Here is a 23,485-nt window from a genome sequence, read left to right as displayed (position 1 = left end):
CACAAACTGGTGGAGACTGCCTTTATTGAACACCTACTGTGTGCCAGGAATAGCGGTAGGCATGTAGAGTTCCGGGAGGAGCCTAGGGGGTGAGGGACAACTGTCCTTGAGGACCTGACCTGTCCAGGGTTCACTCAGAGCACCCCCAGGTCAAAGACAGCTGTTCTTCCAGTGGCCGTGGGGCAGTGTCCTCCTCCTACTTGTGGAGTCCTTGCCCCTGTCCCCGTCCCCTGAGGTCTTCCACCTCGTCTTCCTCCACAGAGTCGTCACCCTCACTGTCCTCTGCATCTTTCTTCCGGCTTTGCATGGTGCTCTCAGTACTCTGAAGAACAGCAACAACATCAACGATTACCACAGGGACCAGGATTGTCTGCTGCGTTCTAAGTTCCAAGTGCTGCAGAAGGATTCATGCCCTATACAAAGGTAACTGCTCTTAGCCTCACCTGGCAAGTGAGGAATCCAAGGCACAGAGAGGTTAAGAAACATTTCCCAATTTTTATTAACGATGTTTTAGAAGAATACTGATCAAAAGGGGGAAGATACAGAACAGAATTGCAAATATTCATCAAAAAAATTTTCTGGAGCTATGGTGGGATACAAAAATATCCCTTAAAGTCTTAAAAATAAACAGTGGCTTAGTTTAGCTAGTAAAGTGTGTTGGCCTTGACCAGTATGCTCTTTTAAGATCTATGTATGGGACCAAGCTGATGACAGTAACTTGAAAGATTAGCCAGGACCCTTAGTGGCAGTAAGGTAATGTGGGGGGAGGCACAGCTCAGGAGGATGATTGCACAATCAGTGTAATTGGTTTAACTGAATTGGACAGGGAGGCACTTTGTTCTGTGTATTTTTGAATGGCCTACATTCCCAAGAGCACAGAGCTTCGGAGTGGTGGGCTGGGACCAGGCCACTGGGCTTGGGGCCTCACTTCCTCTATAGCCGTTAGAAGGAATTGCTCAGAAGTCAGGTGACCCTCTGCTGTCTCTCACACAGGAAGCTGGGTGTGCACACGCCGGGTCTCTCTTGGCCAACCAGACGTGCACACCCCGGGTTTCACTTGCCTGACCGGACATACACACGCTGGGTCTCTTGCCTGACTGGACGTACACTCACTGGACCTCACTTGCCTGACCGGACGTGCACACGCCGGGTCTCACTTGGCCGACCTGATGTGCACACGCCGGGTCTCACCTTGCCTGATTGCTCCAGCCTTTCCCTGCAGACACAGCTGTCTGCTTGACTACAGACACCTCCCCAGGCCTTGTCAAGTTGCACTGTAATGTGTTACATATGCTTGTCACGATTTTCCTAAAATCTACAAAATTCCGAGACCCACCAGCTGTGTGGGTGGTCCCAGAAGCAGCGGCTGTTGTGGGCTGTGACTCCTGGTGAAGTGGAAGCCTCGAGAATAGCCCTCGCCCTCTCAGGTGGCCTCTTCCTCGGCCACCTCGCTCTGCTCCCTGGTCCCACTGATCCCACCTTTCTCTGTCACTTCATCATAGGTCTGGCACCTGTTCCCCCTGTCACCCCACCCAGGGCTTACCTGGCTGATGACAGCCCACGGAAGAGAGGAGGTGATGGTGGTGGTGGTGGTGAGAGGCCGGGGGTCACACTGACCATAAACTCCCCGCATTTTGGCTCTGAAATCCTGCCGATTGAAAAGACAGAGAGGAAGTGGGGCAGGCAGGAAATATGGTGGGGCCAGAAGTTCTAGAACAGATGGGCCCCTCCACCTGTCCCAGAATGTTCTAGAAGCTCTGTATTTGTTGTTTCACACAACTCTTCCAACAGCCCTGAAAATGGGCATTGCTGGGCCATTGTATGAGTGAGGAATGGGTACGCATTGAGGATAAATAGCTTGTCCATAGTCACACAGGGAAACAATGGGATTAGGTTGTCCCAACCCTAAAAGAACACTATAGAGACAAGAACATGCATGGGAGCCCATGAACTGGTTCTAAAGCACGTCCTTGAATCCTCAGACACTGGACCCCTTCAAGAGGGAGACTGGGACTCCCCTCCCTTGAATGCAGCATGGTCTTGGGGATTGTTTATAATGAGTGAAAGTGGTGCAGCAACACAGAGGGGCTTCTGAGTTTGTCAGAAGAGCTGGCACCACCAATGCCTGCATCCAGGGCACCTGTCTGGTTCGGCCCTGGCTCTGGTGCTCACATGGGGACTGGTCACCATAGTGTGAGGAAGGCTAGGCACAGGGAATGGCCATGTGTGAATGAGGGAGAGACAGGCTTGGCCTGGCCAGTAAGAATCATCCTCTAATTGTTGATAGCTCATGTCCAATGCTAAGTCTGTAACTCTTGCTGGGTTGGCCTTGGATGTCCACCATCCTGTCATCTCACCAGAGCCTGCAAAACCCCAGCTTTCACTGGGGAGCATAGAATAGATCTGCTGCATTAAGTCTCCCTACTGAGTGCCTAGCCGACACCGGACGAGCTGCCGCCTCATTCTTAATGTCACGTGGCCGGTCCACCTCTGACAGTGCATGTTCTGACCACAGACACCGCTGTGCATCCGACAAAGCTGACTTCGGGGCATGTGAACTGTGAGGGCACAAGGCTCCCAGGTCAGGAGGACCCTGTGCTTGTTCCAAGCTCCCCGTCGCGGAGCCCTGCAGATTCTTCAGCCTGTGGTGAACCCAGAAGACAGCCACGATCAACCACTAACCACACTGAGAGGACCTTTGAAAGGACACCAGCCCCAGCTGTCTGTGCCAGGCAGCCGTGCCGAGCCTCGTCAAAGCCCAGGCCGTGAGGGGATGGCAGAACTCGGAGGTGATTTGATACCGCTAGGTAGGGCTGAGGACTGTGTCAGAGGTAGCTGGGACAGCTCACCCCGGACTCTCGTCAGATTAAAAGCCTCGTACACACTGCCTGAGTCAATTCCAACTCAGCAACCCTCCACAGGGTTTCAGTGGCTGTAAACCGTAATGGGAGGTCGATTGTTTGTCTCTGCCGAGCTGCTGGTGGGTCTGAACTACCAGCCTTGGTTGGCAGGACCACTGCCACTGATGGCCTGTCCACGGCCCCTTAGCTGGGCTGTTGGGTCCATGTGCTGCTGGAGTGGGACTGACACACAGATGCTTTCCAGAGGCAGGGAATCGCACCGGAGGGACTGCCCGTCTTCCTCCTGCAGAGCAGCTGGGGATTCGAACCACACACCTTTGGATTGGCAGCACAGCTCCTTACCCTGTGGCCATGGTCACCATCTAAACCTGGAACTGAACTTGCCTCTTGTGGCATAACTTGTACCCAACAACAGACAGGTTGTTAAGGTGGACAGTAACACCTGAGGGGCCCTCTGTCCCTAGAGAAACCAGCCCCACAGGGTCCCCGGGCAGCATTTGTCTGTGCACGCAGCACAGAGGTAGCACTGGAGAGGATGGCTGGATGACTGAGTGGGAACGAGAATCACGGAGAGAGCAGGGGAGGAGCGGTGTGGTGAAGATGCTAATGAACGCCGTGGAGCAGAGTGCGGCTGGCTGAATGGAGCACCAGCCCGCTTTGGGAAATTTGTTCAGTGAAAAGATTGGAGAGGTCAGTAGGGGAAAAAAGAAAAAAAAAAGACAACCAAAATTAGATTCAGCCCCACACACCAACTAGAAAGTGGACCCCTGTAGCCCACCTCCAGGTCTCGCTCCAGGTCGTAGCTGTCCAGGGTCTGGAAGGCACTGGAATACACCTCTACAGCCTTGGCATGGAAGATCATCTCGATGGTCACGAAGTCCACGAAGATTCTCTGAGGGAGAGAAATGCGGGCCGCTTCAGTAAGCTGTCCTTACTGAAGGAGGATCCTGGGATAGCGTCCTGTACAGGCCTGGCGGGAGGGACTTGGCTGTCCTGGGGGAGATGCGTCCAGGAGGAACTTCAGTATTTTGGATTAGATTCCTTTTTGTTTGAGCAGGCAATACACTTATTTGAAGTTCAAATAAGTTCACTAGCTCAAAGGTGGAGATGATGCCACAGTCCTGGCTGAAGCACCTTGCGCTCACATCTCCTCTTCCGTCCCACCTGTCTGCCGTCTTTAAGAGCTTTCTTGCAGGTAGCTCCACTCTGGTTTTTCTCTCCTGTGATTTCAGTGAACCTTTACAGAGCAGAGGGATTTCAGCAGTTCATGCGCCTTCTGTCATTGACTGTAATCCGCACAGCACTCTTTGCGCTTTCTTCTGTGTTTACCATTTCCCAGCATCCTTCTTTCCTCTCCCTTCCTGCCCTCTGAGCTCTGTCCCTGGGGAAATCCAGCCTCTTAGTTCAGACAGGTAACTGTTCAAAGGAGTGTCCCTGGTAGCCAGGCTAACAGTGGCCCTCCGGTTCTCAGGGTGGTCAGCAGTGGTCGCTGGACGCTGTGTGGTCCTCCGATTCTCAGGGCGGTCAGCAGTGGTCGCAGGGCACCATGTGGCCCTCCGATTCTCAGGGCGGTCAGCAGTAGTCGCCGGGCACCATGTGGCCCTCCGATTCTCAGGGCGGTCAGCAGTAGTCGCAGGGCACCATATGGCCCTCCGATTCTCAGGGCTGTCAGCAGTGGTCGCTGGGCACCATGTGGTCCTCTGGTTCTCAGGGCGGTCAGCAGTGGTCGCCGGGCACCATGTGGTCCTCTGATTCTCAGGGCGGTCAGCAGTGGTCGCTGGGCACCGTATGGTCCTCCTGGCTCACAGTGGTCAGCAATGATAGCCAGGCACTATCTGATTCTCCTAGTTTCAGGGCGGTCAGTAGTGGTCGCTGGGCACCGTGTGGTCCTTCTGTTCTCAGGGTCACAAGGCTGGAGTGTGTCTAATCCATGAGCCTTTGACTAATTGTTTCACGTGGCTTTGGTTTTCTTCACTCTTTCTTGTTCTAGATGAGAAAGACTGCTATCTTTATATGAATAACAAAACTCACTGCTGTGGAGTCTAGTGGACTCACAGTTGGCCCTCCCTTGGGCTTCCTATAAACCCATAAAAAAGGGAGGAGATTGCCTGTCTGTCCCTCAGCACCATCGGAGGTGTGGCCTGGAGGTTAGGACTCTGCCACCAGAGCCCCATGGAGTTCCTGAAGGGTGTAAATGGTTAATGCACTTGGTTGCTAGTAGAAGAGTTGGAGATTTATTTGAGTCCACTCCTGGGTTCCACAGAAGAAAGGTCTGGCAACCACAGGAAACACTGTGGAACACAGTCCTACTCTGGCTGAGAGGGAGTCGACACCTGTTGTAGCAGCCGTTTTGGAACAGAGGGATCAAGAGTGGGCACAGGGCCTCCCAACCACTGGTCCTGCAGCACCCAGCCTTCTGAGGCACAAGCTGGGCTCCAGGCCTGGGCCTGCAGGCCGCTCTGGGCCCGGGGCCCCAGTGGTGGGCGAGCGTCTCCCCACCACACAGCCCGAGAAAGGCAGCCAGGGGTTCCGCAGGGAGAGGACGAAGGTCAGCTTGTGGAGCCTCTTCCTGGACAGGACTCCCAGCAGGACAGCTGTGCCTGGAGCAGCTGTTCTGGACAGCTGGCCGCCTCCACCCACGGCCGGGCTGAACCGTGCTGGGAGCTGCACACGGCGCACATACATGTTGCCACAGCACAGGCGTGCACACACGCACCTAGATAAAGCATACGTGTGTGCACACATCTTCACATCCACGTGCACACGTGTGCTTACACAGGGCCTAGATCCAGGCACACACGGCGCTCACGCAGGCACACAGACACACTGCTACATCAGGAGCACAGTATACGCTCCCGTGAACAGGAATATACATGCATGAGACATGTTCCCTCCCACGAACATGCGTGCACACATACACAAGCCCACATCTGTTTACGTGTGTACAAGTGTACACACATACCTGTGCAAAGGCAGACTCCGTATACGTACACATCACACCTAAACTCACACATACACACAAAATCGCTCCACAGACACAGTGATGCACACACTCACGCACTCCAGTGGCTACATGCGTCAGGACATACGTGCTGATACACACACGCATGTTCCCTTGTGAATACTCAGCTGCACTCCTGTCTGCATCCACAAACACACATCCATTAATACATGCACATGGGCACATGCATGCACACACACTCCCATAAATCCACACACAGGCATGCACTCACAAGATACACACAGGTGCACACCTGGCACACACACGTACTCACACAAGTGCATGACGTATACACACACATAAATACATGCTCACGGCACGCACAGGCATGCACTTGCAGAATTGCATGCACGCAGATGCACACCTGACACACACACACACGTACTCACACGAGTGCAAGCACACATTCTGACATGCACACACAGCTACTCCCATAAAGTATGTCCACGCACACACGCATGCACACACATGCACACTAATGAGCACACACACCTGCACTCCTGTAAATACACGCTGGTTCACACACGCAGCCACAGCCCCTCCTCCACAGCACCTCACCTGCAGGTCCTGCAGCTTCTGCTTCTGGAAGGCGTCAATGGTCTCCTCCAGCTGCTGTGTGGTCCGGCTGGCATCCACCGAGGCCCTCTGTACACTGCTCTCTGCCTGCTCAGGAGAGGCAAGAGGGCGGCATCCCGGGGTGGCTCCAGCCTTCACCGGCCAGGACAGGGCGGAGCAGGACTGTGGTTATGGGGCTTTGGGGACAGACACTGGCACCTGACCCCCAAGCCAGTTTCCTTGCTCAGTGATACACGGGCTCAGTCTCAAGGTCTGCGCTCTGGGAAGACGTGAGGCTGGCTGCTCGCTGGGCTGTCTAACCAGCTGCCCCTCTGTCACCCCTGGACATCCCTGCGCACAACACCTGTCCCTCTCGGGCCAGCCACTCATGCCTTGGAGGGGCGGCGACAGAGGCTTCTCCATCGGGGTCGGGGGTGAGGAGAACCTGCATTTTGGAGGCAGACAACCCTAGACCTGAGTCTTGGGCTGTTCCCAGCCTCAGCTTCCCCATCACTGACATGGGCCTGAGTTACGATCTATTTTCAGCAAGTTGGCGTAAGTTGGTACAGCAACCCAGGGGTTGGCATCTAGAGGGGGTTGCCATGCCAAACCAGCTGCCATGACATCGGCTTGGACACCTGATGACCCCACGGAGAGCCGCTTCATGGCTTTTAGACCTAGCTTGGCTGGCCTTTCTTTCTAGGCACTTTGGGAGCCTTGAACCTGCATCCCCTCAGCTCGCAGTCAAGCACCAAACCATGTGCATCACCTCAGGACTCAGGACTCAGAGCACACAAGCCCAAGCCTGGGCCTTCGAGTTACTCCCACCACACAGAGACCCTGGAGGATGGAGCAGTGTCAGTCCCAGAAGGGCACAGGTTCCTGGCTCCCCACATCACAAGGCCCGGCACACACCCGCTTCTGCCCAGGTGAGATCTCACCTGGCCGTTGTGTGAGGCTCCTTACCTGCCTGTGGTTCCACCTCCAGGCACATGGTGACACTCACCTGGGACTGAAGTAGTCGCTGTTAAGGACCCAGAACAAGCCAGCAGGCCCTCGGGATGCCCACCCCCACGCCTCTGTCTAGTGGGCCTGGGCCATGAAGCCTGGGCGGCCAGCCCGCGGCCAGCAGGGAGGATACGATCATCTGCCGATCCGAGGGGGACTTCTGCCTCAGCCGCTCCAACTTCTCCAGCTGCTTGATCTCGTTGTTGCGGATTCGCTTGAACTTCTTGATCTCCGCCTGAAGGAAGAGGGGTGTTCCCAGGGGACTGAGAAGGGGGACCCTGGGCCCTCCAGCTGCATGGTGCCCCGACTCACCTTGGTCTGCTTGATCTGCACCCCGTAGAGCTTCAGGGGGTTGACCACCTTGGTCTCCAGCCTCTCGACCTGGAGCAAAGGGACAGGCAGGGGGTCGAAGCAGACAGCCAGATTCGGTGCCCCACCTGCAGCCGGCACTTAGAAAGAACCACCTGTGCAGCCAAAGCTGTGCCCACCTCATCACAGGCAGGGGGGACAAGTCCAGACTCGGGGTGCAGTGCCCATGTCTTCCTCCCTAGAGCCTGTACCTAATCTCACCCACTGTGGATTACACACCAACATCCCAAAGCCAGAACCCTCATCTCTGGGCAACAGGCAACGCCACAATAAATACAGAAAACACGGCCCTTGTCAAGGGTGCCCTTCGACTTGCACCCACAGAGCGTGGAAGCAGCAGCCGAAACATCAAATGACCACACTACGTCGGCCAACCTGCCATCTCCTTGAAGAGCTAGAGCCAGGATGTCAATCCAGAGACTAACAGGTGCCCGACCCCACGCGTGGGATTTTCAGTTGTGTGGTGTTCCATGAGAAAGGTGGAAAGAACACGCAAGTCTGTCTTGGAACAAGTGCAGGTGGGTGCTCTTAGAGGCAAGGATGAGGGAACCCCGTCTCCTGGACTTCGGGCGTGTGGTGAGGAGGGGCCAGCCCTCGGGAAGGGGCATCATGCTGGGGAAGGTCAGCGGAAGAGAGGATGCTCTGGGCAGGACGGATGGACACGGGGACAGCAGGCTCGAGTGTGTCAGAGGTCAGGAGGATGTGCGGCATGGGGCTTGGTGAAGAGGGGGGCCTGGCGTCACCCAACAACACCAGCAGCACTCCGGCTCATTTCCTAGCCACATGGACCTAACTGGCCCACGAGGTCCATGTAAGGATCTCTGGTGGCGGCTGCTGTGGACTGTCGAGTCTCCGCTCATAGCTGCCCCTCTGGTGGGTTTTAGGAGACAGTTAATCACATGGCGGGAGATTGCTCAGCCGGCGGGTTCGGGTCGTGGGCCTTTGGGCTGGCAGGCAGTGCCTTTCCACTAGGACCCAGAGCTCCCTAGTGGTGTGGTGGCTAAAGTTCTCAGCTGCCAACCAAAAGAAAGGTCGGGAGTTTGAATCCACCAGCTGCTAGAAGGGGAGATTGCATTAGTTGGCTTCTGTAGAGATTCACAGCCCTGATGCCCCATGGGGCAGTTCCTCTCTGTACTGTAGGGCCCCGTGAGCCAGTGTCGCAGTGGGAGCTGCTCTGTGCCATCGAGGCGGAGCTGGCCCTCAGCTTGCCCTCCACTGCAGTACATCCAGTGGGGGAGATTGTGCATCATTCCCCACAGAGCAACTGGGGGTTTGAACTGGTTGCCTTCAAGTCGGCAGCACAGGCCTGCACCACTACCAGAGCTCCGGAAAGCACAGCAGTGAAATGCTTGGCCGCTAACCGAGAACCCCCTAGCTGCTCCACAGGAGAGAAGTGTGACAGGCAGATTCCCCAGAGACGCTCCCTGCTGTGGGTGCCCGCTCTCGGCGCCCCGACAGGCACAGCCACCCCAGAGAAGCCCCACTGCCGAGTGCTGGGCTGGGCCTGGCGATCTCCAGGCTCCCCAGGGCTCCCCAGGGTACTGGCCCTGCTCCCGCGTGTCCACAGGAGAGACTGGGTTTGCTCTGTAGTTGCAGAGGATTTTGGGGTTCCTGTCAGTTCTCTCCCTGCCAAACAGGATTTGTCTTTTGTCTGGGCCCTCAGAGAAGGCCCTGGAGTGGATGCCGAGGTGCCATCAGCCTGGGCTTTAGGGGTGCCCACAGGGCATCCTCATCAGCCCCCCACCTCTGCCTGCCCTCAGTGACGCCCTGGCACCTTACCTCCGCCTGCCGGTAGTCCTGCACCTTGGCCAGGTCCTCCGCGAAGTCACGCACGGTGGCCCGCAGCTCTGGGTTCTCGGCGTTGGCGAAGTTGATTAGCTGCTTGACCAGCTGGTCGGCCTTGTCCCGGAGCCGAGCTGTCTTGCGGGTGTAGGCGGCCAGCAGCGAGCAGAGCTGGCCAAAGGACTTCTCAGCGCTGGTCACTGCAGCCTCCATCACCCTCACCTGGCTGTCCCTGAGGAAGGGAGGGGCGAGTGGCCTCTGGGAAGGCGGGCAACTCCGAGGGAGGGCCACTGGGGCTGGAGGCACAGAGCAGTCGCCCAGGTGGGTGCAGCAAGGGGAGGAGGCCCAGTGTGGTGGACACCGGTGCTGGACAAGCAGAGGACAGATTCCAGAAGCTTCTCTGGTCCCAAACCCTGTACATCACTTTAGCCTGAGGTGTGTGTGTGTAAGGGGAAGCCCTACCCCAGGAGCTTCCCAGGCTGTACACCCCCCGACCTCCCCCTCTCCCTCCAGAGTGGCTCACCTAGTGAGGACGAGGTTCATTGTGAGCACAGGTGCCCGCGGTCCTGCTCTCGGGGAGTCAGGCCAGCACCCCAGGGGTCCAGCAAGCAGAGTTGGGCGCAGCTGTGTGGTTCAGGCTCAGGGGAGACACTGCCAGGTTGCCAGGCGACAAGCTGCTTTGCCACCCTCAGTGGACTCTGGGCGGAGCGGAGTCCAGTCACCTGGCAACCAAGGCCTCACTGGAGGGCCCCCACCTCCCCATTCTCAAGAAGTCCCCAGGCTCCCAGGGAGGCCACAGGGTTCCAGGCCTGGACTCCATTGTACTCTGCTTTACTGTGGTGTCAGTCGTGAGCCACCCCCACCAATTCCAGGCCCTCCAGAACCCCAGCCACACTTATTGCTGCATTTTAACCGTGGGAGGAGACCTGGTGGATCCCGCTGTGTGTGGCTTGAGTATCTCTTCTCAGGGGACATGAATCACAGAGCTCCAGCTCCCTGCCTTCCAGTGGGTTCTGACTCAGGGACGCCCTGTCAGGGTTCCCAGGTACTAAACCCCGAGGACACGGCCCATCTTCCCGCCTGACAAGGGATTGCCCATCTGTCTCCCCTGAGCTGCTAGTGCATTTAAACCGCAGGAGATGCATGCTCTTCGGGTTAGCAGCACACCCTGGCCACCAGAACTCAGGGTCACATAAGTAAAAATTAACCGGAGCAGCGATCGGCTTGGTTTTTACTGTAAAAACCCAGGCAGCATCGCAGTCAAGTGTGCGCTGCCGTGAATCCAGGTGAAACCCTGCAGTTCAGAGGCAGGGGGACAATGCTGCCGGCCCCTGCCGCTGTCGCACCGTTGTCAGCGAGGTGGAGTCCATAGGGCTCACCATGACCCAGAGAGTAATGGACCAGAAGCCTGCCCTCACCTGGACATTCTCATCATCCCGGATAGACTTGAGCCGCTGGTAGACACGGTGTCCGTCCAGCTGGGGCGGGGTCTGCCTCTCCCTCGCTGACCCTCCTTTCCTGTCTTTTTCCAAGACTGGCCCCTGCTGACAAGATGCCCGAAGGGTCTGAGGTGAAGTTTCCCTGTCCTCACCTCTACAGAACACTCTGGTTGTACTTCCTCCAAGACAGGCTTTGTTGGTTGGGCCGTCCATGGGCTGTTTAGTACTCTTCTCCAACACTGTAACTCACATGGATTCTCCTTCTGTCTTCCTTATTCACTGTTCATCTGTCAGCTGCCTGGGAAGTAATTGAGATCATGGCTTGGGTCAGGTGTACCTTAACCTAGAAACAGACATCTCTACTCCTTAGCACTTTGCAGAGGTCCCTGACAGCAGATTCCCCAATACAGCATGCCTTTCAGCCTGATGGCTGCCACTGTGGGTGTTGATTGTGGACCCACGTAAATGAAATGGTTGACAATTTCAGTCTTTTCTCCATCTGTCACGATGTTGCCTGTTGGTCCAGTGTTGAGGGTTTTTGTTTCCTTGATGTTGAGATGTAACTCATATTGAAGGCTGTGGTGTTTGATCTTTTGCTTTAGAAGGTTCAAGTGTGAGTTAGCATGGACTATTAGCCTTATAGCTATACTGATGTGTAAGCTGAGCTAATGAAAGACGGGGTGTGTGTATATAAACAAAGGCCGTTTTTCTAAATGGCAGAACATTTCTGCCCTAACACAGCACAGTCATTGTGGGGTCACTTTGTATGACAGGGTCACCTGGTGCTGTCCGAACCCCCACACCGCAGCTAGTGATTCTGCTGGCGGCCACCTTTGTGTCCATGTGGATGTTTCTATGACTGTGACCATGAGCTAAGCTTGGCTGGTGAGGGTCCTGGCTCACAGCCTCGCTGCAGGGCCCCAAATGGCAGAAAGGAGAGCATGTGTTGCAGCGTGTATCAGCTGCTAAACTATTGGTCATCGGTTTGAATCATCCTCCCGCTCCTTGGAGAAAAGAACTCCACTCTAAAATTCCATCCAGGGACAGGTCACCCAAGGTCTTCCATTTTCAAAACTTTTACCATTCCAGAGAAGAAAATGCCATCTAAAATTCCATCTTTCTGGACAAGAAGAGCGGCTGTGTTCTTGCTGGTGGACACCAGAGGGCAGCAGAGCCCCACAGTGGGGACCCTGCGGGCCGAGGCCGAGGGGGCTGGGTGACCCTGGGGACCACAGGGCAGGAAGGATGTTTGAGAAGGAAGCAGGCCTGCCCTCGGGTGGAGGTGAGAGGAGGGCCTGGGGAAGGGTCAGAGGGGTAATTCAGCATCTCAGGAGCTTTAGAAGTTGACCCTGGCTTGGCGAGGCAGAGGCCCCTCGTGGCCAGAGAGAGAATTGCTAAGGGCACCCAGACCTCAGCCTTCAGCCGCTGGACGCAAGGCGGCGAGTCCACAGAGTGACCCTTTCTGGAAATGTGGCCCTACAGAATCATGAGAGAGAAGGTTGCAGACACCCAGGCCACTCCTGTAAGTCCATCCTGCTGTGCCACAGAAGGACATTCTCGTCCTGGACCATGTGTCCTCACCACACCCAGGAAACTAAAGCCTGGCCGCCGAGCATCTCATAAAGGACATAGTGTGATGGATGCGCCGCAGTTACTGACCATCTGGAAGCCAGCTGTCCTGCGCTCAGCTCCCTCTCCCAGTGACCCATATGCCACAGAGCAGACCAGCTCCAGCTTCTCTGAAGGAGACCGCCAGCCCTTTCTTCCGCAGCACCCGTGGGCAGACTGGGAGCTCCAGCCTTCCAGCTAGTCGCTGAGTGTGTACCTGCTAGCCACCCTGCAGGGCAGGGGCGAACTGTCCCAGAGGGCTTCTGAGGCCGTAGCCTTCATGGAGGCAGGTGGCCCTATCCCTCCCACAGAGCAGCTGCTGTGCTGGAAGCACTGACCTTTCCGGTAGCAGCTTGCTTTCGTGGGTAGTGTTGCCAGCTCTTTGAATTTTCATAACCTTTATTTTAAAGTAATTTCAAGAACTCTGCCCCGTTTCCTGCCTGTCGCCCTCTCAGCACATTGGTATTCTCGCGTTTGCTCGCTCGGCGTGTGTGCACACGTGTCTTTTCTGAGCCACTTGAGAACAAGTTGCCACCCTGATATCCTGATTCAGGCGCGTCAGTGTGTATTTCCTGAGAATAAGGGCAGTTTTTAACATAACAACAGTTCAAACTAGAAAACGAACATTCTTATGAATACATCCCTTTATCTAGTCCGAGCGCCTGGCCCAAGGTGTGGTGTGGAAGGAGCAGCAATAACATGGGGGGAGGCCGAGTCCAACTTCTGCCTGCTGTAGAGAGGGGAACTGTCCCTGTCAGTAACACCCACAGTACTAAACAAGTAGCTCCGTGGTCAAGCGTGCCGCCCACCTGCTCCTGCACCTGTCTCTACTGAGCACTGGGACCACGTTCACTGCAAATTACCTCACAGGCTCCTCACAGTTGTGGGGTCTATTAGGAAAATAGGTTGAGGAGTGGAGGAGACTATCACACAGTGGAAGTCCAGGTTTAGTCCAGCAGTCCCAGGCCAGATTAAACCAGGCACAAATCCTCGATCAGTGACAGTCCAGGTTCAGTTCAGCAGCACAAATGTTAGAAGCCTCTGGTTTCCTCAGTCACTCAGGAAGCTTTATCTCCAACCAGTTTCAAGTCAGGTCTTCATTCAGTTATCCAGCAAGCGAAACTTTTAACTGTGGCTCCATCTCCAGGGTTCCTCTGCTTACACTTTGCCACCGTCTCTTCACCCTCTCTCCACCACTGTCTCTCACAGTGTCTTCACACTCCAAGCCATAGCATCCAAGAGCTGGGGACTGCCACCCTGGTCTGCCCCCTCCTGCCTCCACAGTCAGCAAGGAAGGGGAGGTGACAAGGTCCTACTCCCAACTCAAGTCCAGTGCCTGCTAGCCCCTGATAATCAGACAGCCTTGAGGTGGGACCTTCCTTCTGCAGGCAGAACTGTCCCAGTGTCCAGTGGCTCAGGCCTGGAGATTCCACTCACTGAAGATAGACGGAGCAGCACATACACACCCAGAGTTGGGGAAGGAGGAAGAAAACAACACTCAGGGTGCCCAAGGCCGCCTCACTGGTGCCTTCATGTCCAAGGGGGCAGCTGAGGCCCAGAGAGCATGGTGCTCCATGCCTGAGACTGGCACCGAGGCCTGGCTGTCCAGCCCACACCAGAGGCTCACAGGCATCAGGCATCCACGAGTCAGAAAAACGTCAAGCAGATCATTCAGGAAGAGGACAGAGACTTGACAAATATGGTCTTTTTTTTTTTTTTTTTTTGCCAGTGTGTGTTATGTGCCTCAAGTTGGAACAGATCCATAACTGGCCGTCCGGCGGGTTTTCCAAGGCGGTGAATCACACCAGAGGAGACTACCCATCTTTCTTCCACCAAATGGTGAACTTAAATCTGCCCTGGAGGGGCTGCAAAGCTTACCACTCAAAGTTTCCTCATGATAGACCTTTACTCCAAGAAACAGTGCAGCAGCAGTAGTTAATACTAATAATAATACATGTTCTCAGAGGGCAGGGCAGTGCCCACAGCAAATTCTCTACTGTCCTTCCCCCATTTCCATCCCCCTACCTCAGTCCACTGTTAAGGGCCCACGGCAGACAACGGCCTGGTTCCAACCCCAGGTGGAGCCCTGCGTGAAAATGGGTGGCTAGGGACCCACTCTGGACCTCAGTCTCTTCATCTGTAAAATGGAGAGAGAATAACAGGATGATGGACCCTCAAACTGAGCAGGGGTGCTGAGCAGGGGACGCCCCACCCTCCGGAGAGGACAGGAGCTTCCCAAGGGGAGGGGCATGCGGCCTGAGCGAGCCAAGTGGGAAGACGCCCAAGACAAACTGCTGACTGGAGAGCTGGGCTGCTGCAAAGGGAACAAAGGGTGACCTGCCTGCTGGCTGCCCAAGCCGGCCGCGAGGACAGCTCAGCGAGTCAGAACAATGAGTGTCCTCCTGGAGCAGAACGCAGCAGGGACACGTCTGCTTAGCTGGCCGCCTCTGGCCACTGAGACCGCGCCTGGAGGCCAAGATGCAGGGCCTGCCAGGGTGCCCCGCCCTGCCGCCTCTGCCACCACTGGCCTCTCAGGGCGGTCACTGAGTGTGCAGCCCCGCAGAAGCCTGTGGTCATGGTGAGGCCTCACAGAAGGGCTTGGAAATTTCCACACAGTGCCAGCTTTGGTTAGCTTAAGAGCCCCTTGGTATAGTGTGTTCTGAGTTGGGCTGCTATCCAGAAGGTCAGAGGTTCAAGTCTACTAGCTTCTCTGCTGGAGAATGGTAAGACAGTCCCCCCCTTTAAAGATTACAGCCCAGGAAGCCCCATGGGGGGCCCAACGAGTAGAAACCCATTCCTTCAGTGACGGTGGGCTCAGTGGCACTAACCCTGGCTCAGCTAACTAATCCACCCAAGGTACCTAGGAAGACAGGCCTGGTGATCCACTTCCAAAACGGATCAGTGGTGACTGGTTTCATAAACGCATTCTATGGGAATGAGCATATGAAACACAATGTGAAAGAAGGAGTGTGTGAAACACAGTGAATATGAATGAAACACAATGTGTATGGATTTTGTATGCAAACCAATATAAAATTAAAAACATATCCTTAAAAAATGAAAATACAGCCATTGAAAGTCCTCTGGAGCACCATGCTGCCCACCAGGAGGTGGCGCCGACACCGTGGCAACTGGCTACCTTACGTTTAAATGATTAACGCAGAGAACTCCTTAGAAGGCAGAGCTAGAAAGGGTCAGGATGAGTGCTACCACTTTCATACTTCAGCACGGTCAGGAAGCCATTTATTCAACAGGTCTTATTGAACAACTCCTAGGTGATAGGCTCTGGGGAGCAGGAGTGAGCGAGAAGGGAGGCCTACCCTCCTATGGAGTCCTCTAGAAGGTGCTGTTAGGGACCATTGAGACAACTACCAGGAACAGCAGATCTGAGCCCTGCCCTGTCCTCCCCGTCCTCCCCATCACCGACACGCTTGAGCCCACTGCAGTCACTGTGCTGGGCCACCTCGCTGAGGGTCTTCCTCTCTTCCTCTGGCCCTCCATCCTTCCAGCGTGATGTCTTCCTCCAAGGCCTGGGCCCACCTGACAACACGCCCAGAGGATGTGAGAACAAGTTCCACTGTCTTTGCCTCTAAGGAACATCTTGTTTGCACTTTCTCCAGGCCAGACTTGTTCTTTTTGCAACACGTGTCCAATACCACAACTCAAAGACATCCATTCTTCTTCCTTATACATTGTCCAACTTTCAAATGCATGAGAAGTAATTGAAAAAAACCATTGTGAAGATCAGACACACCTTAGTCTTTAAGTTGATATCCTTGCTCTTTAGCACTTAGGAGTTCTTGACAGCATATTTTCTCAATGCATCCTGTCTTTTGACTTCTTGACTACTGATACTACGGATTTTATTTGTCTAAGCCAAGATTAAATTGTTGACAATGTCAATCTTTTCTCTGTCTTATCATGATGTTGGTCTGTTGGTCCAGTGGTGAGGATTTTGGGGTTTTTTTTTTATGTTGAAAAAGTAATCCATTTTGAAGACTGTAGACTTTGATCTCTGCAGGAAGTGCTTCAAGTTTTCTTCATTTTTTGTCATCTGCATAATGCAGGTCGTTGATGGGTCTTCCACCAGTCCTGATGCCATATTCTTCATAGAGTTCAACTTCTTGAATGCTTTGCTCAGCATACAGATTGAATATGTATGGAGAGAGACTACAACCCTGATGTACACCTTTCTTGATTTCAAATCAGGCAGTATTCCTTTGTTCTACTCAGACAACAGTTTTTTTGTCGAGGTGTAAGTTTTGCATCAACACAATTATGTGTCTTGAGATCTCCATTCTTCTCAGTTATCCGTAATTTGTTATCCACACAAATTCTTTTGCATAATCTGTGAGACACAAATGACATCAGCAGTGATACTCCTTGGGCTGCAGCCTCTTCTAAATCCACTCTCTAGATGGGGAGCCCCAATTAAATGAGTACCTCCTCACCCCAGTGGTGGTGAGGATTATGTGAAGGAGGCGTAACCCTAACCCTGGGTTTGCAATAAAATCTGTGTGTTTTGAATAAATGAATGAGTGAATAAATGTATGCTACTTAGTGCTGGGTGCTGGGCTGAGACTGCAGGGCTGGCTGCTAGAAGTCCGCAGATCTTCTCCCAGAGGACACTGCTGTCCCCTGGTGTCCCCAGTCCCAAGCAGGATCGCCTTCTCCATGGGTGGCCCTGCCTTGGCATTAGATCAGCACAAAGCCCAGAAAATATGGCTCAGGGGCCTGGAGTGGGTGAGCCAACTTCGGGGCAGACATCTCCCGTTTCAGCCTTCCCCCCGTGGTGACCTTGCCCACCTGGCCAAGTCCATCTCACTGTGGCCTGGCCACCAGGGAGCCTGCCCCAGCTTGCCTTTCACAAGAGAGGGGCGTCTTGGCCATCTGTCTGGCTGCGCCAGGCAGTCCCCTCTGCTCTCAAATTACATTCCATTCACAAAAGCAATCTTGAGTGAGCCCCACGCTGTGTAAAGGAAAAGTAAGGTGGAAAGATGTGGTCAGGGAGCAGGAGAGCTGGGATTGGGGTACATGACATGCTGCCCTGTCCCGCCCTGCTCTTCCCCCTCCCACACACATGCCACCAGAACCTTCCCATCTGCTGTGGGGGCCTCTGGGCAGGCTGTGGCTGCAGGGGGCGAGCCAGGGAGCAGCCCACTCTCCACTCGGCCAAGTGTGGGGGACACGATAGTGCAGAAGCAGTGAGGTTCAGAGGCTTAACAAACAACAGCCCCGTTTTCAGGGCTGCCGCTACAGTTGGGTAGGTTGTTCACTGAGCAAAGGTATCCAGCTTTGTTCAACAACGTGCTGTGTGCCCTACTATGGGGCTTGCTCCCCCTGAAGGGGTCCTTTCCTCTCATATACTGAGGTATATCTACGGTCTGTACTGTTGAAAATAGGATTTTGCCAAGTCTGACCCTCCTTTACCCTGAGATGTTCCGTGACTGACTCCCTGACCTGTAGGATAATAATAACAGTAATAGGGTTTACATTCCCTGACCTTTGACAATGCAATTATAATAAATGTGCAACAGCCCCCTCCTGTAACTTTTATATACTATTAAATATAAAAAAAAACGACAGAAAAGTATAGAAAAACTGTATACCATCTAACAACCCTTCACAATGCCCTTACCCCTCACAGCAGCCCCATGAGGTGGCCGCTATTAAAAGAAAGTCAAACCCCAAACCACTGGCCAGGAGTCTACCCCGGGCTGCTGAGCAAGAGGCTGTAGGTTGCCGTGTACCCAGAGGCACCACAGAACAAAGTTCTGGCCACTTCTGAAAGTCAGCAGCTGAAAGTTGTAGGGAGCACTGTTTCCGCCTGGCAGAGTGAGGGGCCAGGAGGTGCTGAAGGGCAACAGAGACACAGAGAGGGACGTGGTCAGTCTCACAGTGAGAGGCAGAGAGGGGATTTGAACCCAGGTTTCTCATTGAAGAAATCCAGCTCAGCCTGGAACCGCTACCCTGCCTCAGAGAGTCTGTGCACCATTCATCCTCTTCACAACCCTGCTGGGTGCTTTTCTCGTCACCCCATTTTCCAGATGGTAACACAGGGGTCCCAGGAGATCAGTCATCTACCCAGAGCTTCCCCGTCAGTGCTCACTGCACCGTGGGTGCTGGATAAATGCTTGCTTACATGCAGGTTGGAAGTGCCCCTGGGCCCCTCTAGACAGTTTCCTGAAAGGCAGAAGGACCAGGGTGTTTGCTCCCCCTGAGGGTCTCTGATTATCTCACCCCATTCCCATGGCTTCCCCTGACTTTCCTGTGCTCAGAAGGGCTCCTGTCCTGGGGACAGTCCTGAGGCTGCCTGTTGTGTCCTGTAATTCTTTGGGTTTGCCGTTCTCTCTGGCATCACCCTCCTCACCCCACCACGTGGTCACACACAGCAGGACCAATCAGAAGAGTAGCTCAAATCTCAGTAGGTGTTGGTGCTAACAGGGCCACTTCAAACCTTGATAATGTGACTGCTATGTGAGACCCGGCTTCCTCATCTGCAAAATGGGACAGAGGAAACGTGTGGTTTAAATGGATGAGCAGGGAGTATGCCTGCACACAGTAGGCACACAATCATTGCTCTCCTTCCCCATCCTCATACCAGGAGGCTGAAGAACTGGGCATCTGGTCCCCCAAATCCAGGCCTCCTCTGCACATGGCTCTCTCCTCCTCGTGGCCCCACAGGGCTGGGATTTTTCTCTTTGCCTCATCTGTCAGGATCATAAATACTTGAGAGGGGAGGGAAGAAACCTCCCCCAGACTTGACGTCAACACCAACAGCCCTAATTGGCCCTGGAGCCTCATAATACTCGGATTGTCCCGAGCTGTGTCTCTAGGAAATTCGCCTCTGTGGAGGTAAAAGGTGTTTTCATTCGAAAATTGAAGTGGAGGCTTTGTCTTCCATCGCAATTTGGCGCCCACCCCTCGCCTCAGGGCGCTTGCTCTGCGTGTGGAGAGACCTGACTTATCACTTTCTTAGGGGAAGGAGAACATGCATGAACATTTAATTATGCGGCTGCCAAGAAGGGAGGGCTGGAGTGGGGAGCACAGAGCCAGGCTTCACGCTGCAGAGGCTGAGGCCTGGCCAGCTGGGGCCCTCGGGTGCTCTCCTGCTCCCCCATCGTTTTGGGGGCTGCAAGCCTTCACGCTCCTGCTGCCCCCAGCTCTGTTTTAGGACGAGGATGGCCAAGGATGAGTGGGTGGGCGATTTCGGGTCGGATCTTGGGGCTCCTTGGCATATTTTGTTTCGCTTGCCACAAGGACAGGAGGAAGGAGAGGAGGAGGAGGAGGGGTGGAAAGGCTGTTGGCTCAGAGGGAGGGGGCGGGGGGGAGCCGTGGCTGATGAGTCTAGAACATTAGGCAACATAGAAGCCAAAAAAAATTCCAAAACATTCTGTAGCTTCCAGCTTGTAAGAGGAAGAGGATTTCCGATGTAGGAAGCTTTCTGGGGACCCTGGGGAGGGGCCCCCCATCAGCAGTGGCCTCTCTAGCAATGGGGCAGGGGCGGAGGCAGGGGGTGGAGGAGGACAGGAAGCTGGCTCAGGACTTGAGGCAGCACCAAATTTGGAGACATTCAGGAACAAGAATGTGGCTCAGACAGGACCACGAGTTGGCATCCCGGGGGCGAGTGGGCGAGGGTTTCTACTGCTTCTCAGTCGGTAAACTGAGGCACTCAGGTGTCTCCAAGGGCTGCATGCCAGGGCACCCCACTCACAGAGCACCGGCTGTGTGCAGCTGAGTCCAGACTCGCTTTCTGCTTGCCATCAGCCCACTGCACAGATGTGAAAACTGAGGCTCCCAGAGGCAAACTTAGAGCCTCCTCTTTCTTAAAACTACCCTCTTCATTCCTATGCAAGATCAGTCGAATGAACATAAAAGCACTCTTAATTCAAATTACAGAATTTACAAATTCATTACAAATTCGCCAGTAGCTAACACAAAAGTACAGGATTCTGCTAACAGCCACCAGGAATCATTTGGGCAGCCGCTCTGCAGCTGTTTTGTTACAGTGAGTCTCTTTGCTGCCACTGACGGAAGAGTGACCTAATTAATATGCACATGGACCATCTTCAGAGTCATTAAAGTAGCAATAAAAATGCAAAAGTGTTTTCTAAGTAACAGAGACGTCTGCAGCTTAAACAGTATCCCTTCCTACCTGCTTCATTAAGCAGTGGGCAGCCTCAACAACTGCACACTGGGCCCTCACATCAGATTTGAACTTGACCTTGCCCCCTCTAAGGCTTACTTTCCACTTCATCCCATGGTCCAGCTCGCCCATGTGCTGGCCTAATCCTAGCCTCTAGCCCCCAACCAGAGAGAGCACTGTCGAGTTGGTTCCCAGCCAGCCCGGTGCATGCCAGGACCGGGCCCTGCCCATCCTGCGTGCCCTCGCGATCTGTGCCGTGCGGGGGCCCGCTGTTACGGTCACTCCATCAACCATCTCATGGAGAGGCTTCCTCTTTTTCACTGACCTTTGACTTGTCCATGCATGAAATCCTTCCCCAGGGACTGGTCCCCTCCTGCTAACATGTCCAAAGGACGTGAGGTCATGTCTCGTCATCCTCACTCACCTCACGAGCTCTCTGCGTGTCTGAGAGAGACCTGCTTGTTCGCTGGCCGTTAGTTCATGCTGTGTTCAGTATTCTCGGCCATTGTAATCCAGAGGCGTCAGTTTGTCCATCTGCCTTAACCATTGTCAGAGGACACTGGTGGGTGAGAAAGGAGCGCACAGAACCTCTCCTCTGGGAGAACTCCCCCTGGCCCAGGTGTGCTGCCCCACAATGGACCCCCTGGAACCCAGATGGGCACAGGACACAGAGCTGGGCTGGATGTGCTCAGGGCCCAGGCGAGCCTCTCTTTGCTGTAATTCATTATAATCCAGGGGTGCTTCTTGTCAGGGGGATCCAGAGGCCCCACAGTTTTCAGACCAAGAAGCCCTAGTGATGTGTGATACATGCTAGCCAAAGGGTTACTGGTTCTAATCCACCTGCTTGGTGGTGAAAAGCAGTCTGTCCCTGTTAGCATTTATAACCTCAGAAACCCAGCAGAGGGTCCTTATGAGTTGGAATCCACTAGATGGTGGTGGGTTTGGCCTCTGCTATGTCCCAGTCACCTGCTGAGACTCACAGGGGTCCCCTGGGGGCCCTGAAGTGCCTTTTTGAGCATAGTGAACCCCCTTTGCACCAGAATCACCCCATTCTTTTTGTATACTTGCCAACCCCCCATTTCTTTACTTATCCCTGCTCCGTGCCCTCACTGGGCGTCAGTGCTCTGTGCCGACCGCTCTCCCCTTCCCTGGATGTGGGTTAAGCCCCATCTGATCCTCCAGGCCAGCCTCCGTGACACCCTAGGCCAGGGCCCACTCCTCAACCCCACAGGCCTGCTAGCTGTCTCCTAAGATCTGGTCTGAGTTGCCCTTGACCTTGAGGGCAGGGCCACACACAAGGCTGAAGAACCATCTGCCCAGGGGAGGACTTCAGTGATCTCAAGGAGGCAGACAAGTGTTCCAATGTCAAACCACTCTCTTAGCTGAGAGACCCTGCATTTCCTAGCCAGCCCCCTATGTGACCTAGAAAACCCCAAACCCTCTGCCGCCTCCTTCTCCAGCCCACTTCTGGCTTTTCTCCCTCGTACTGTGAGCCCTTCAAGGGCACTGTCTGTCCAGTGCAGGCGTTTGCACATGCTGTTCCCTCAGCCTCTTTACTGCCTGAACAGGCCGGCCCCCGACCCTGTGTCTCTCACTGCCCACCCCCTCTACAAAGTCCTCTTCCATCTCCCTTGGGGTCCCCACAACCTGGTGGTCACTTGGTCACAGAACCAGCACTCAGTCCTGTGGCTGTCCCTTCCTGGTCACCCCGCGAGAACTCTTTCATACTGCTGGGTGAGTCACGGCACAAAGGGTCAGCCCGTGACCTTTCTGGTCTGCCTCCCGCCCACTGCCCTGCTCAAGGGTAGGGGCCGAAGTCAGGGTCACTATCCAGAGGTCACCAAACACGGGGCAGTGTGGCCAGTTCCCACAGGCCCGGACACAGTGAGCCGTGTGAACGCTACTGGCCAGAGCCTCTTGTAATCAGGGACAATGCTTGGCCCACGGTCCCGAAGGACATCCCAGGGGCTCCGGAGGCGGGAGAGCCAGCCAAGCACTCTGGCCAGCTGCCCACCTTGGCGCTGCTGCCCAGGGCGGGCCCACCTGGCGACTCCTTCCTTCCAGCTGCTGGCTCGGACGTCGGCCACACCTTTCCTGTGGCCCCCCCCTTCACTTCCTGGCCCCTAGTCGCTGGCGTGGTCGCTTCTGCTGGCCACCACCCAGCCTCTCTGGCTGCTCGCTTGGGTGTGAAGCTGGGGGTTCAGTCCGCAGAAGGTGACGAGGGGACCAGATCCAGCTTCATCTCGGTCATGCTCAGGACCAGTGGTACCCGTATGTCCCATGGCCAACGTGCATGACCTTTCACGCTCACTGGCTCAGGCCACCGTTACCCCCACTCTTCCTGACACATGGAATGTGACCATGTCCTGAGCTTGGTACCCCCCGGGCTATCAAGGGCTTCCCGACCTACTGCTGACAGACCCAGCCCAGAGTCCATGCTCCCTCACCGCCCCAGTCTGTCACTCCCCCACCAGAGACTGCAACTGACCCTCACCCCTGGGACCAGATTCTGGGGGCACGTGGGGACCAAGAGCATACCCTTCCCTTCCCCTCTGGTTCTGGCTTCAGCACAAGAAGGGACCAGACACAGAGTGGACTTGTGTCCAGAGATGGACTTGGCCAGGGGGACCAGACACTGTTGTGTCCCTTCTGAAGTTTCTCTAGGAGGGACCCTGGAGAGAAAGAGAGAGAGAGAGAGAGAGAGAGAGAGTGTGTG

The 23,485-nt window shown here is 54.8% G+C and overlaps 1 protein-coding gene across 1 annotated transcript; it reads right to left on the bottom strand.

Annotated features, from left to right (window-relative positions):
* Window positions 1-196: 196 nt before the first annotated feature.
* FAM92B (family with sequence similarity 92, member B) lies at window positions 197-10,119 on the bottom strand. The gene is made up of 9 exons (XM_006888792.1): window positions 10,100-10,119; window positions 9,574-9,808; window positions 7,738-7,806; window positions 7,559-7,660; window positions 7,424-7,429; window positions 6,421-6,525; window positions 3,640-3,753; window positions 1,544-1,648; window positions 197-322 (listed from the first exon to the last, which is right to left on the bottom strand). The coding sequence occupies exons 1-9, from the start codon at window positions 10,117-10,119 to the stop codon at window positions 197-199; spliced, it is 882 nt and encodes a 293-aa protein (XP_006888854.1).
* Between the last annotated feature and the right edge of the window lie 13,366 nt (window positions 10,120-23,485).

The sequence above is a fragment of the Elephantulus edwardii genome, unplaced genomic scaffold (genome assembly GCF_000299155.1).
Source record: "Elephantulus edwardii isolate Elephantulus edwardi_28Jun2011 unplaced genomic scaffold, EleEdw1.0 scaffold00072, whole genome shotgun sequence".
Classification (NCBI taxonomy): domain Eukaryota; kingdom Metazoa; phylum Chordata; class Mammalia; order Macroscelidea; family Macroscelididae; genus Elephantulus; species Elephantulus edwardii.
Note: the sequence above shows the minus strand (reverse complement) of the source record. Positions and strands in the feature narration are given on the sequence as shown.

Excerpts from the sequence above, each read along its gene's own strand:
- FAM92B (XM_006888792.1), bottom strand. The coding sequence starts at position 10,119 with ATGAACCTCGTCCTCACTAG. Across the intron at positions 9,809-10,099 it reads ATGAACCTCGTCCTCACTAG|GGACAGCCAGGTGAGGGTGA; the intron begins GTGAGCCACTCT and ends TCCCTTCCTCAG. Across the intron at positions 1,649-3,639 it reads ACCTGGAGCGAGACCTGGAG|GATTTCAGAGCCAAAATGCG; the intron begins GTGGGCTACAGG and ends TTCAATCGGCAG.